The sequence below is a fragment of the Hemitrygon akajei genome, chromosome 8 (genome assembly GCF_048418815.1).
Source record: "Hemitrygon akajei chromosome 8, sHemAka1.3, whole genome shotgun sequence".
Taxonomy (NCBI): Eukaryota; Metazoa; Chordata; class Chondrichthyes; order Myliobatiformes; family Dasyatidae; genus Hemitrygon; species Hemitrygon akajei.
In genome coordinates this window covers 69442601-69457567 of record NC_133131.1, presented here as the reverse complement: position 1 = coordinate 69457567, position 14967 = coordinate 69442601, and the positions used below count along the sequence as shown (strand labels likewise).

Sequence of the window (14967 nt, the reverse complement as noted above, 5' to 3'; positions counted from 1 at the left end):
CAACGCCGGCATTCATTTCTAGAGGTATAGAATATAAGAGCAGGGATGTGATGTTGAGGCTCTATAAGGCACTCGTGAGACCACACATGGAGTATTGTGTGCAGTTTTGGGCTCCTTATTTCAGAAAGGATATACTAACATTAGAGAGGGTTCAGAGAAAATTCACGAGAATGATTCTAGGAATGAAAGGGTTACCGTATGAGGAACATCTGGCAGCTTTTGGGCTGGATTCACTGGAGTTCATAGAAACATTCTAAATGTTAAAAGGCCTGAACAGATTAGATATGGTGAAATTATTTCCCATGGTAGGGGAGTCTAGGACAAGAGGGCAAGACCTCAGGATTGAAGGACATCTACTTAGAACAGAGTTGCGGAGAAATTACTTTAGTCAGAGGGTGGTAAATCTGTGGGATTTGTTGCCACAAGCGGCTGTGGAGGCAAAGTCATTGGGTGCATTTAAGGCAGAGATGGATAGGTTCTTGATTAGCCAGGACTTCAAGAGGTATGGGGAGAAGGCAGGAAAGTGGGGATGACTGGAAGAATTGGATCAGCCCATGATTGAATGGTGGAGCAGAATTGATGGGCTGAATGTAAATATATTTATTTACAGGTCATGTCTGACTGCAAACTGAATTTGGCTTTTCCTCACTCACAGCATAGCCCAGCTCCTCCACTTTGCTCTGCTAAATGTCACATGTCTGCACTAAAGCAACTTTCTTCAGCAGACAAAGAAATGTTGACACTGTAGAAAGCTGAGGCTATGGACCGATAACAATCCTCGAGGTCAGTGAGGTAAAGGCACAAACCTTTCCACCATAAACTGGATTTTGTGATCTATCTCGTTCGGCCAGCAGCTTCCAACTCCCAGCTTTGGTCACTACCTTTTTGTTCTCGTCAGTGTCCAGATGCAGGTAGTAGGTGGGATATAGGCCCCGGTCCATGCCCTTTTTGTCTCTGGTGACTCTGCATTTGATGGTAGTGCCCTGGGGTGCAGGCTGCAACACAAACTTCTCAAGGTCATCGATTTCCACAGTCGGAGACTCAACCCTTGTTGTGACACTGTCCTGCAAACAGAAGATGAATGATTCCCAGTCAGAATATTTTCTGCTCTGGGAGGGGGCTCTAGCACTACGCCACCCAAGTTGTTCCAGATATTGTGACACAGAAAGAACACAAAATGAAAGATCACTGGGGCAAGACTATGTCCCCCTTCTCTCCCCACCTCCCCCTGCTCACCCCCACCTGCCCTGTCATTCAATGTGATCTTGTCTGATCTACCTCAGGCCCCAATTCTTTGGATGTACCTGTTCCCCATAGTTCTCAATGACCTGATCCTTCAAAAATCTTGTCTTCCTCATCTTTAAATGCCTCCATAGACTCCACAGCATTCTGGGTTAGAGAATTCCAGAGATTTCAAATTCTCCACAAGAAGAAAGTCCTGTGTAATTCAGTTTTAAATAATCATCAACCCCCCTACCTTAGTTCATGCAGCAAGGAGATGGGTCTTTCACTCTCCATTCCATGGGTTTCTAACCTGGGGTGTGGGGCTCCTTGCTTAAATGATATTGGTCCATGGCATAAAAAAAGGTTGGGAACCTCTGGTTTACACCAATCCTGCACTCATTCCAATTAACTCCTCCACATCCTACCACTCATCCAAGCATTAGGGATGACTTACAGTGTCCAATCAACTCACACATCTTTGGGATGCAGCAGGAAGCTGGGGCACCTGGAGGAGACCCTCATTATCGGGGGAGGAGGGGCAACAACCACTGTTATCTGTTCTGTAAGCTAGCAGTGCTGTTGTGTCACTGTTCCTTGTGCAGGACCCTTTCACTCGGTGAACTGTCTCAACATCCACCCTAACTCTTGTCAGCTTACCTTAGTGATCCAAAACAGGAACTTTTAATTCCATTGTCATTTTATAAAGTATTTCTTCCTTCATGAATCTACCAGCTGCTGTGTTTCACAAGGCAAAGTTTTATATTTGATTACTCGCCGCAGAGTGGGTGCACTGCTAATTAATTGCTTTATGAGGACTTTGTCATGATGTGTGCTAGCAATATTGGAACCCAAATGCAGATGAATGTCAGACTGTGATGAAGAGACAATGATGAGGGTTTATTCGTAAAAATTCCAACAGAAGATTGATGGCTCAGCTGAGCAACACCACGAGACGTAACACTCTCAAATCTAGGACCCGGTGATTAGCACTAATCAGACCTCCGCTGAAGTAATACAAGCAACACAGAATCCCTGAGCCTATCAAAACAAACTTAACCAGCCTAAACAAAAGGCACCAGGAGGCTGCATTCGAAAGAGTGAATTGCCAGAGAAAAACACAAGGGCCTCTAAACAATTAGTAACTGTTATTAAACAATTAACCAACTCTGATACTCTAAAAACCTCAGAGCCCAATGCTCCCCAGTTCCTTGCACCGGTCCAAAGAGATCTTTACAGGCTTTGATATGTAAGGGACGGTGTGGATAACTAATCTGCTCCATTTTATTTGCCTATCCTTAATTGTTTCTGTCTGGAAAAGATTTATGCTTCCCTTGTAAACTGCCCACAGCAAATCAAAGTGGAAGCATATAGATCACAGAACATGGTGGTCAGCAACACAGGGGCGCCGCAGGGAACCGTACTCTCTCCGGTCCTGTTCACCCTGTACACATCAGACTTCCAATATAACTCGGAGTCCTGCCATGTGCAGAAGTTCGCTGATGACACGGCCATAGTGGGGTGTGTCAGGAATGGACAGGAGGAGGAGTATAGGAAACTGATACAAGACTTTGTGATATGGTGCAACTCAAACTACCTGCGTCTCAATATCACCAAGACCAAGGAGATGGTGGTGGACTTTAGGAGATCTAGGCCTCATATGGAGCCAGTGATCATTAATGGAGAATGTGTGGAGCAGGTTAAGACCTACAAGTATCTGGGAGTACAGTTAGACGAGAAGCTAGACTGGACTGCCAACACAGATGCCTTGTGCAGGAAGGCACAGAGGCGACTGTACTTCCTAAGAAGGTTGGCATCATTCAATGTCTGTGGTGAGATGCTGAAGATGTTCTATAGGTCAGTTGTGGAGAGCGCCCTCTTCTTTGTGGTGGCGTGTTGGGGAGGAAGCATTAAGAAGAGGGACGCCTCACGTCTTAATAAGCTGGTAAGGAAGGCGGGCTCTGTCGTGGGCAAAGTACTGGAGAGTTTAACATCGGTAGCTGAGCGAAGGGCGCTGAGTAGGCTACGGTCAATTATGGATAACTCTGAACATCCTCTACATAGCACCATCCAGAGACAGAGAAGCAGTTTCAGCGACAGGTTACTATCGATGCAATGCTCCTCAGACAGGATGAAGAGGTCAATACTCCCCAATGCCATTAGGCTTTACAATTCTACCGCCAGGACTTAAGAACTTTTTAAAAGCTATTATTAATGCTTTGAGATAGTGATTTAGATGCATATCATATTTTTTTTACTGAGTTAAGTATTGTATGTAATTAGTTTTGCTACAACAAGTGTATGGGACATTGGAAAAAAGTTGGAATTTCCCCATGGGGATGAATAAAGTATCTATCTATCTATCTATCTATCTATCTATCTATCTACCTGATATCAAGGTAATACTCAATCCTAATGTCCAGTGCTACATCTCAACTCGTGTCCTTTCTCAACATCAAACTCCTTGTCAGGGGCTTTTGAATGATACCTGATAGATAAGCTCTGATGCAACAACAGCCTGTTCCTTTCCTTAATTCTTTTCCATCCCAGGATGTTTTGTAGGCATTCCCATCTATTGTAGTCCAATTTTACATTGACACACATTCTCATCTTCTTCCATTTCCTATCTCCCACATGGCTTGGCCTCAGACCGTGTCTCTGGCAACAGTACCAGTTCCACATTCAATCTATCGCCAGTTGTCATCCAGTGACTTGGAAATTAGATTACCACATGATGGACAGTGCCTGGACTGCAGTAAAGTAAACTTACAGAACTGAATTTCTTCTTTGCATATTTTCCCTTTCTGTTGCTGTTCCTTTGGGAGATTTCGTTTTCTTCATCTTCAGATTCTGTTGGAGCAAACATGTATAGTTATTCACAAGCAGAAAGCAATTCAACCAGGTGCTTGTGTTGTGTACAGCAGTACTGATCTGGGCATTTGGGGATAGGAGGAGACCACTCTGCCCCTCAAATCTGTTCTACCATCCAATGATGTTCTGTGGATTACACCATACACCCAATTACCACAAGTTAATCTAAGTTGAAATCAAAGTTGACAATTGACCAATCAGAAAGTTTTTTTATTGGAAGAGAGTTCCCTAACTCTGCCATGCTTTGCAGATGGAAATATTTCTTAACTTTACTGCTGATAAGTTTCCCTCTAATGTTTAATCTTAGTTTAGGCTCTCATGCCAGGAAGGTCTCTAATTACATCACCTATCCTTCACAATATCCTACAAAGCAATCAAATGACCTCATTATCTTTCATTATTCCAAGAAATGGAAGCCTAGTTTCTGGAAACTGCAAGCACAGGAGACAGGAACAGGTCACTTACTTTGTTACAGTTAGACGGCAGCTTTCCACAGAACAACTGGTTAAAGAAAAGTAATTTATGGCCCATAATAATGACATTAGTTCTACCTTTAATCAATGACACTCGCGAATGTACCATGGAGAGCATTCTAAATGTCTGTATCACCACGTGGTATGAGGGGTGGATACCTCTCATAGGATGAGAAAAGCTACAGAAAGCTGCAAACGCAGTCAGCTCTATCGTGGGCACCAGCCCCCCTGGTATGAAGGACATGCCCTCTTCTCATGACTATCATCCGGGAGGAGGAACAGAAGCCCGAAGACGCACACTCAATGATTCAGGAACAGCTTCTTTCTCTCTGCCATCAGATTTCTGAATGGACATTGAACCCATGAACACTACCTCATTAGCAAGAGGAAGTCCACAGATGCTGGAAATCCGAGCAACACGCACAAAATGCTGGAGGAAATCAGCAGGCCGGGCAGCATCTATGGAAGAAAAAGTCGACGTTTCAGGCCAAGACCCTTCGGCAGGACGGAGGGTCTCAGCCCAAAATGTCGACTGTACTATTTTCCATAAATGCTACTTCACTACTTTTCTCTCTCTTTTTGCACTACTTAATTAATTTAACTTTTTAATATCTATAAATGTTATTGTAATTTAGTTTTTATTATTATGTATTGCAATGCACTGCTGCCACATAGCAAGAAGTTTCATGACAGATGCTATTGATATTAAACCTGATTCTGCTAAAACCCTGTCGTGCTGCTGCAGTTGTTAATCAGAAGGAACTTGGACATTGACACTAAGATCTTTGTAGGATTTGCACTATGGAAGTGGAAGACTGAGGGACAGAGTCCAGAACATGAGATCTCAGCAGCAAAGGAGTTTGGACTCAGAGTGAAGTGACTGGGCACATTACAGTGCCATAGGAGTGGTGCAGAAAAAGAGATGATTGAGACCATGGAGGGATTAATATACAGGACTGGGGACTTCATAGTTGTAACATTGTCTGGCTTGGAACAACTTAACACTGCAGCAATAGCGGTAGGTTAGCAGACAGGCAGACCTCAGGTTACTATGGTTACATTCCTGCGAACTAATGATCATTATTGAGCTGTCTGCCACAGTAAATCATGTGTGATACAGGTATCCCCCGCTTTACAAATGTTCGCTTTACACCACTTCACTTCTACAAAAGACCTACATTAGTAACTTGTTTTTGCATTACAAAGAGGATTTTCGCTTTTGCGAAAATTTTTCCCATATAAATTAACGGCTCTTCGCTTTACGTCATTTTGGCTTAAGAAAGGTTCCATAGGAACGCTCTACCTTTGTGAAGAGGGGGACACCTGTATTACTTCTTAGGGAACTTGATTTTGCTTGCTTTGTGAATTTCCACACCTGCCTTTCCTTGACTATCCATCACACAATCCCTTACGCAGACATCATTATTGGCTGTGATGCTTCACTCCCAGATGAGCTCAATGCCATTTATGCAAGTTTTGAAAGAGAGAATAAAACTTCCCCTGTGTGAATCAGTGCATCATCTGCTGACCCTGTCATCTCTGTCTTGGAGGCTGACGCCAGAACATCTTTTCAGAAGGGTCAGGGCTTAATGGTGTACCTTGTAGGGCACTGAAAACCTGCGCCAACCAACTGGCTGGAAAGTTTAAGGACATCTTCAAAGTCTCACTGTTGTGGCCTGAGGTTTCTACCAGCTTCAAAAGTGGAAGAATCATACCAGTGGGGTGGGCTGTCTCAACGACTAGTCTAAACAGGAGAATTTCTGCAGATACTGGAGATCTGAAGCAAAATACACAAAGTACTGGTGGAGCAGCTATGGAAATGAATAAACTGTCGACATTTCAGGCCGAGACCCTTCTTTAGGTCTGGGAGTGGTGGGGGGGGGGGGCAGATGCCAGAATAAAAAGGTGGGGGGTGGGAAGGAGGACAGCGTGAAGGTGATAGGTGAAGCCAAGTTGGTGGGAAAGGTAAAGGGCGAGAAAGGAATGAATCTGATAGGAGAGGAGACAGGACCACAAGATAAAGGGAAGAAGGAGGGGACCCAGGATGTGGTGATAGGCAATTGAGAAGAGTTAACTGGCCAGTTTGGGGAATAGAAGAAGGAGGGAGGGAAAGGGAATTTTTTTTACCGGAAGAACTACTTTACCAGAAGGCATCGATTATTGGCTGATAGTATTCACATCTACTGCGATGAAATGCTTTTGGAGGCTGGTCATGGCTAGAATCAACATCTGCCTAAGCAAGGACCTCGACCTGCTGTCACTTCCTTAGTGCCACAACAGGTCTACGGTGGATACAATTTCTGGCTCTCCATTTGGCCTTGCACCACCCAGACAACAGCAATACCTACATAAGGCTGCTGTTTATTGATTACAGCTCAGAATTTAACCAGTACTAACCAGTAAGCTTCAATATCTGGACCTCTGTACCTTCATCTGCAACTGGCCCTGACTGCCTACAGACAGTGGAGATCGTAAATAAAATCTCCTTGCTGACAGTCAACACTGGTGCACCTCAAGGATGTGTGCTTAGCTCACTGCTCTACTCTCTGTACACCTATGACTGGCTTGGCACAGCATAAACAGCATCGATAAATTTGTCGATGACACAGCCATTGTCGGCAGAATTTTAGATAGTGATGAGGAGGTGTACAGGAGTGAGATCAATCAGCTGGTTGAGTGGTGTCACAAAAACAACCTTGCACTCAACATCAGTAAGAACAAGCAATTGATTGTGGGCTTCAGGAAGGGGACATCAAGGGAATGTACAGCAGTCCTCATTGAGGGATCAGCAATGGAAAGGGGTGAGCAGTTTCAAGCTCCTGGGTGTCAACATCTCTGAGGATCTACCCTGGGCCTAACATATTGATACAATTACAAAGAAGGCATGACAGTGACAAAACTTCATTCAGAGTTTGAGAAGATCTGGTATGTCACCGAAGACTCTGGTAAATTTCTATAGATGTACAATTTAGTAAGGAGTCGCCAGCGCACTGGATTGGAAAAAGCTGTAGAGCGTTGTAAACTCAGCCAGGTCCACAATGGGCACTAACCTCCCCACCATCGAAGTCACCTTCCAAAAACAATGCCTCAGATGGTGGCACCCATAACAAGACCTCAAGACCATAAAGTATAGGAGCAGAATATGGCCATTTGGCCCATCAAGTCTGATTCATTTTCCCTCCTGCCTTCCCCTGTATTCCTTCATATCCTAACTAATCAAGAACCTATCAACCTCTGCCTTAAATATGCCCAATGACTTGGCCTCCATAGCCACTTGTGGCAACAAATTCCACAGATTCACCACTTTCTGGCTAAATAAATTCCTCATCTCCATTCTAAAAAGACATTCCTCTATTGTGAGGCTGTGTCCTCTGGTCTTAGACTCCCCACCATAGGAAACATCCTCACCACATCCACTCTTTCGGGGCTTTTAAACATTTGATAGGTTTCAATGAGGTCACCCCTCAATCTTCTGAATTCCAGTGAGTAGGGGTCCGGAACCATATATGACAAGCCTTACAATCCTGGAATCATTTTCATGAACTTCCTTTGAGCCTCTCCAATGTCAACACATTGTTTCTTAGATAGGTGGCCCAAAACTGCTCACAGTATCCCAAATAAGTTACATAAAACCTCAACATTTCAACCTTGCTTTTATATTCTAGTCCTCTCAAAATGAATGCTAACATCCTCACCACCAACTCAACCTGCAAATTAACCTTTAGGGAATCCTTCATGAGGACTCCCAAGTCCCTTTGCACCTCAGATTTTAGAAAATAGTGTACCCTTTTATTTCTTCCACCAATGTGCGTGACCATACACTTCCCAACACTGTATTCCATCTACCACTTCTTTGCCTATTCTCCCAATCTGTTCAAGTTCTTCTTTAGCCTGTCTGTTTTATCAAAACTACCTGCCCCTCCACCTATCTTCATACCGTACAGAAACCTGGTCACAAAACCATCTATTACGTCATCCAAATCATTAACATGCAATGTAAAAAGAATCGGTCCCAACACCTATGGAACCAACCAGAAAAAGCTCCCTTTATTCCCATTGTTTGCCTCCTGCCAATTGTCCAAATCTTTATCCATGCTAGTAACTTTCCTGTAATTCCATGGGCTCTTAACTTATGTGGCAGCTTGTCAAAAGCCCTTCTGAAAATCCAAGTACACAACATCCACCAATTCTCCTTTGTCCATCCTGCTTGCTACTTCTTCAAAGAATTCCAACAGATTTGTCAGGCGAGATTTCCCCTTAAGGAAACGATGCTGACTACAGCCTATTTTATCATGTGCCTCGAAGTACCCTGAAACCACATCCTTAACAATTGACTCCAACATCATCTCAACCACTAAGGTCAGCCTAACTGGCCTATAATTTCCTTTCTTCTGCCTCTCTCCCTTCTTGAAGAGTGGAGTGACATTTACAATTTTCCAGTTCTCTGGAGCCATTGCAGAATCAATTGATTCTTGAAAGATCATTACTAATGGTTTCACAATCTCTTCAGCCACCTCTTTCAGAACCTTGGGGTGTACACCATCTGACTTATTAATCTTCAGACCTTTCAGTTTCCCAAGAACCTTCTTCCTAGTAATGACAACTTCACACATTTCTGCTCCCTTACGTTCTTGAACATCAGGCAATACTGCTAGTGTCCATCACAGTGAAGACTGATGCAAAATACTTATTCAATTTGTCCACCACTTCCTTGTCCCTGATTACAAATATCTACTCTCGACTTTCTTTTACTTTTTATGTATCTGAAGAAACTTTTGGTGTCCTCTTTAATATTATTGGCTAGCTTTCTTTAGTATTCCATCTTAACCATCTTAATGACTTTTCTAGTAGCTTTCTGTTGGTTTTTAAAAGCTTCCTAATTTTCAAACTTCCCACTCATTTTTGCTCTATTATATGCCCTCTCTTTGGCTTTTATACTGACTTTGACTTCTCTTGTCAGCCACGGTTGTGTCATCCTGCCTTTAGAATACTCCCTTCCTCTTTGTGATGTTGATTCCAGAAATTCCAGCCATTACTATTCTCCTGTCATCCCTGCCAATGTTCTTTCCCAATCAATTCTGGCCAACTCCTCACTCATACCTCTGCAATTCCCTTTACTACACTGCAATACTGATATATCTTACTTTAGCTTCTCAATTTTCAGGGTGGATTCAATCATATCATGATCACTTCCCCTAAGGGTTCCCTTACCTTAAGCTCTCTGATCAATTCTGGTTCATTGCTCAACACCCAGTCCAAAATAGCTGATCCCTTAGTGGGCTCAACCACCAGCTGCTCTAAATAGCCATCTCATGGGCACACTAGAAACTCCAGAAGCTCCCCCTCTTGGGATCCCACAGCAACCTGATTTTTCCAATCTAGTTGCATATTAAAGACCCTTGTGACTATTGTGACATTGCCATTTTAGCATGCATTTTCTATCTTCCATTGTAATTTGTAGACCACGTCTTTACTACTGTTTGTTGGTCTGTGTATAATCCTCATCAGGGTCTTTTTACCCTTGCAGTTCTTTAGCTCTACCCATAATGATTCAACACCTTCCTTTTTAATGGTATGATTTCATTTTTTACCATCAGAATCACCCCACCCCCTCTGCCTTCCTGTCTGTCCTTTCAAGACAATGTGTATCTTTTGGCAAATGGTACTAAGATGGGTGGCGTTGTGGATAATGAAGTAGGTTTTCAAAGCTTGCAGAGAGATTTAGGCCAGTTAGAAGAGTGGGCTGAACGATGGCAGATGGAGTTTAATGCTGATAAGTGTGAGGTGCTACATTTTGGTAGGAATAATCCAAATAGGACATACATGGTAAATGGTAGGACATTGAAGAATGCAGTAGAACAGAGTGATCTAGGAATAATGGTGCATAGTTCCCTGAAGGTGGAATCTCATGTGGGTAGGGTGGTGAAGAAAGCTTTTGGTATGCTGGCCTTTATAAATCAGTGCATTGATTGTAGGAGTTGGGATGTAATATTAAAGTTGTACAAGGCATTGGTGAGGCTGAATTTGGAGTATTGTGTACAGTTCTGGTCACCAAATTATAGGAAAGATGTCAACAAAATAGAGAGAGTACAGAGGAGATTTACTAGAATGTTAGCTGGGTTTCAGCACCTAAGTTACAGGGAAAGGTTGAACAAGTTAGGTCTTTATTCTTTGGAGAGTAGAAGGTTGAGGGGGGACTTGATAGAGGTATTTAAAATTAAGAGGGGGATAGGTAGAGTTGACGTGGATAGGCTTTTTCCATTGAGAGTAGGGGAGATTCAAACAAGAGGACATGATTTGAGTGTTAGGGGGCAAAAGTTTAGGGGTAACATGAGGGTGAATTTCTTTACTCAGAGAGTGGTAGCTGTGTGGAACGAGCTTCCAGTAGAATTGGTAGAGGCAGGTTTGGTATTGTCATTTAAAGTAAAATTGGATAGGTATGTGGACAGGAAAGGAATGGAGGGTTATGGGCTGAGTGCAGGTTGGTGGGACTAGGTGAGAGTAAGCGTTCGGCACGGACTAGAAGGGCCGAGATGGCCTGTTTCCGTGCTGTAATTGTTATATGGTTAGGCTCCCAGTTATAATCTTTTCTCAGCCATGATTCAGTGATGCCCACAATGTCATACATGCCAATTTGGAGCTGCGCTGCAAGTTCATCTACCTTATTCCATTCACTGTGTGCATTCAAATATAACACCTTCAGTCCTGCATTCATCACCCTTTTTGATTTTGCCTTACATTGCAACTCATCCTGTTGAAACAATTTTGCCCCATCATAGGCCTCTCCTTTTGAGAAGTCTCACTACACATTGCCTTCGTTTGTAAACCAACTACCTTATCCTCAGCACTATCATTCCGGTTCCCACCCCCGTGCCGAGTTAGTTTAAATCCTTGTCAAGCAAACTTGTCCACAAGCATATTGGTCCCCTCGGGTTCAGGTGTAACCCGTCCCTTTTGTACAGGTCATACCTTCCCTAGAAGAGATCCCAATGATCCAGAACTCCTGCCCCCTGCACCAGTTCCTCAGCCAGATCACCCTGTTTTTACCCTCACTGGCATATCACATGGGCCTGGAGGTTCTGTATATCAGCTTTCTACTGAGTTCCCCAAAATCTCTCTTCCGGACCTCTTCATCTTTCCTACCTACATTATGTACCAAGACTTCTAATGCCCCCGTTAGAATGCCGTAGACATCCCTGACCCTGGCACCTGCGAGGCAGCATACCAGCCAGGTGTCCCTATCATGTCCACAGTATCTCATCTCCGTTCCTCTGAGCATGGAGCCTCCTCACCTCTCTGCTCTCCCGAGCAACGGTGTCAGACTCAGTGTCAGAGACCTGGTTGCTGTGGCTCTCCCTTGGCAGGTCACCCCCTCAACAGAATCCAAAGTGCTATAGATATTACTGAGGGCAATGGCCACAGGGGCACTCTGCACTGCCTTCCCATTTCCCTTCCTTCTCCTGACGGCCACCCAGTTACCTGCCTCCTGCAACTACCTCCCTGTGTCTCCCGTCACTTCCCCACTCTCCCGTATGAGCTGAAGGTCGTCGAGTTGCAGCTCCAGTTCTTTAACACGTTCTCTGAGGAGCTGCAGTCGGGGCACCTGGTGCGGGAGGCCGGGGGTCTCACACACAGAACAAATCACAGCCCCTGGAGCCTCTGTCACTGTGTTAACTGAGCCCCAACAGACAAAGAATAAAAAAATAAAGAGGAAGAAGAAACTTGCTGGATACTTATCTCACCTAAGACTTTTACACAGTACTATAGATTAGGGAGATAGGCAGGACCTTTGTCCTATTGCAGTGGGATCAAAAACTACAGGTAGGAGTTTTGAAGGAAAATTTTACACAACTTATTTTTACACAGAGAGGAACTGAAATCTGGAACTAGCTGTCAGAGGAAGAGGTGGAATCAGATACAATTATGATGTTTAAAAGGCTTTTAGACAGACACTTTTGGCAAAGGCATGGAAGAGTACAGTTCTAATGCAGGCAATTGCAAATGTTTCACGCCTGTTCAAGCAAAAGCTGTCAAGATCGACTTGCTGCTATTGGCCAGGAATGAAGAATGAAGCAGAAACTAGAGAAGGACCCTCACCTTCCAGGACATGCCCTCTTTACATTATTACTATCAGCAAGGAGATACAGGAAACTGGAGGCACGGCACTCAACATTTCAGAAATAACCTCTTCCCCTCTGGTATCAGATTTCTGAATGCTCCATGAACCTCATCATCTTTGCTCTCTCTTTGCACTTCTCTCTCTCTATTTATCTATCTATATATTTTTTACTGTAATTTATAGTACGGTAATTTTTATGTCTTTCACTAGGTGGTGGAGGGTTGTATGAGCAGCTGGTGCAAATCTCAAGTCCTGGTTTTGTGACCACTGACACCAGGCAGACTATCTCTAAGGAGTATTGATAATGGCGGGAGTCACCTGTCTTGTAATGACACCGTCCAGAAGAAGGCAATGGCAGACCACTACCACGATTGCTCGCATTATATGACACAATGACAATGGTGGTGTCTTGCGCTATACTGCTACCACACATCAACAGATATTATGGCATACTGAATGTCAGTGATAATAAACCCGATTCTGATCCTGAATTCCAATTGCACACATCCCCACGCCGCCTGCTTCTTTCCTCGATTCACCATCACTGAAACAACCGAAAGCTACACCCCAGCACCTGTCACCCCCACCACAGGACGATGCTATGAGAGGTCACGTTATGCCTGACACACATATGGACCAGTATTCCTAGGAATTTGTCCAGTCTGTGCCTCTAACACTGAGACAACCTAACCTATTATGGGAGCGTGGTGCTGAGGGAAGGGAGGAGGATGTCGAGGGGAGGCTAGTGATATTTCATGAAGCGAGGGGCTGGAGCGACTGAACATGGTGCAACCTTTCTTCTTGCTCTTTTTCTCCTTGTTAGCAACTCCTCCAGCCTGGAACATGCTGGCCGTGTTCTTCTTCTTCTTCTTCACCTTCGTGACTTTTGGATTGCGTTCTGAATCCTCACTGTCAAACTGTTCTGACTGCGACTCTGGGCAGTGGAAGGACAGAAGACACAGAAGGAAAGAAGGGAAAGATTAAAAGAATGAATCAAAAGATGGAGGCATATAAATCATTCAGGGCCTAAAGATTATTTAGATACATCAGGAAATTCTGAGCAACATTGATTGCACTGCCTAATTAAAACCTAGTGATGTTATACTGACCATCCAGAGTTAAAACGACCTAATACAGGGGTTCCCAACCTTTGTAACGCCATTATCCAAGGGGCCCATGGACCCCAGGTTGGGACCCTGATCATAATCGTTCTGAGTTCATTCTGCTTCCTGAACTCTTTCTCAAGTGGAATGTTAGTAGCCCTGATATGCACCCTGTACTTAGGGCAGATGGTGATAGAGATAGAACGCACCAGTTTCCTTTACTGATGGGTTAACCAGTTGACCTTTGACTAAATTTATCTTAATCTCTCTATTGCCAGTTATCCTAAATCTAAGCTCTATAGTTCCTAAATCTGATGCTGATTAAAATGATTTCTCATTGTTAATTCTATCATAACCTCTGATTGCCCACCAACCCTCTTCCCTCTCTCCCCAAATCCAACACCATCCCCTACTCCCAGCCACACGGTGAGTGTCATACCAATTGCAACCTCAGACAGCAGCATAAGAATGATCTGATATTGAATGGAAGAAAGATTGACAGGGGAAATGAAGCTGACCTTTCTTTTTGCTTCTAGCTTTCTTCTCAGCACCTGCCTGAAACGTTAAAGTTGGATCCTTTCTTGGGGTTTTGCTGGATTTTGCTCTGGTCTTGGACTCAGGCTCATCTTTGTCTGGCTCTGAGTGGTAGTTGGTGAGGGATGCATTCGGAGGAAGCGTAATGAAGTGAAGCCAGTGAGACAGAGAAATAGAATATCAGAACATAACAGGTAGAAGCAGGTGTAAGCTATCTAACCTCGCGTGATTGTACTCATGTTCAACAAAATTGTGGCTAACATTTTACCCAGCACCTCTTCCCATGTCCCTCGATTTCCTCACTAGTCTCTGAATGTTGCCAAAAAAACAATTTCTCATCACTTATTCTATTAATCTCTGTCCTGAATATACTCTGAGTATGCACTGCCCTCTTGGGTAAAGGTTTCTGAAGATTCATCCTCTGGGTGAAGAAAACTTTTTTCTACCCTCTATCCCAATGATTGATACCCTGGTTCAAAGACAAAGATCTCAGCTGCTTGAGGCCTCAGATCTCAACCTGCTGCAGCCATTAGTTTTATGTATTTCAGTGGTATCATCTCTCGTTGCTTCAAACAGGACAGGACAAGAAAAGAACAGATACTTGCACGGGACTCAGGAAAGTGTCTCTGAGACAGGAAATGTAGCA

At 43.8% G+C, this 14967-nt stretch overlaps 1 protein-coding gene across 5 annotated transcripts in view; it reads right to left on the bottom strand.

Annotated features, from left to right (window-relative positions):
• Positions 1 to 14967, bottom strand: part of LOC140731962 (tubby-related protein 3-like) — a 94712-nt gene that overhangs the window by 21899 nt on the left and 57846 nt on the right. For 4 of the 5 annotated variants that reach the window (XM_073053971.1, XM_073053976.1, XM_073053974.1 and 1 more), the window contains 4 exons: positions 14306 to 14425; positions 13478 to 13618; positions 3992 to 4071; positions 882 to 1064 (listed from right to left, as the gene is read on the bottom strand). In XM_073053971.1, coding sequence (XP_072910072.1) covers positions 882 to 1064; positions 3992 to 4071; positions 13478 to 13618; positions 14306 to 14425 — 524 coding nt within the window. The remainder of the gene's footprint in view (positions 1 to 881; positions 1065 to 3991; positions 4072 to 13477; positions 13619 to 14305; positions 14426 to 14967) is intronic. The other variant, XM_073053973.1, reaches the window with a different exon arrangement.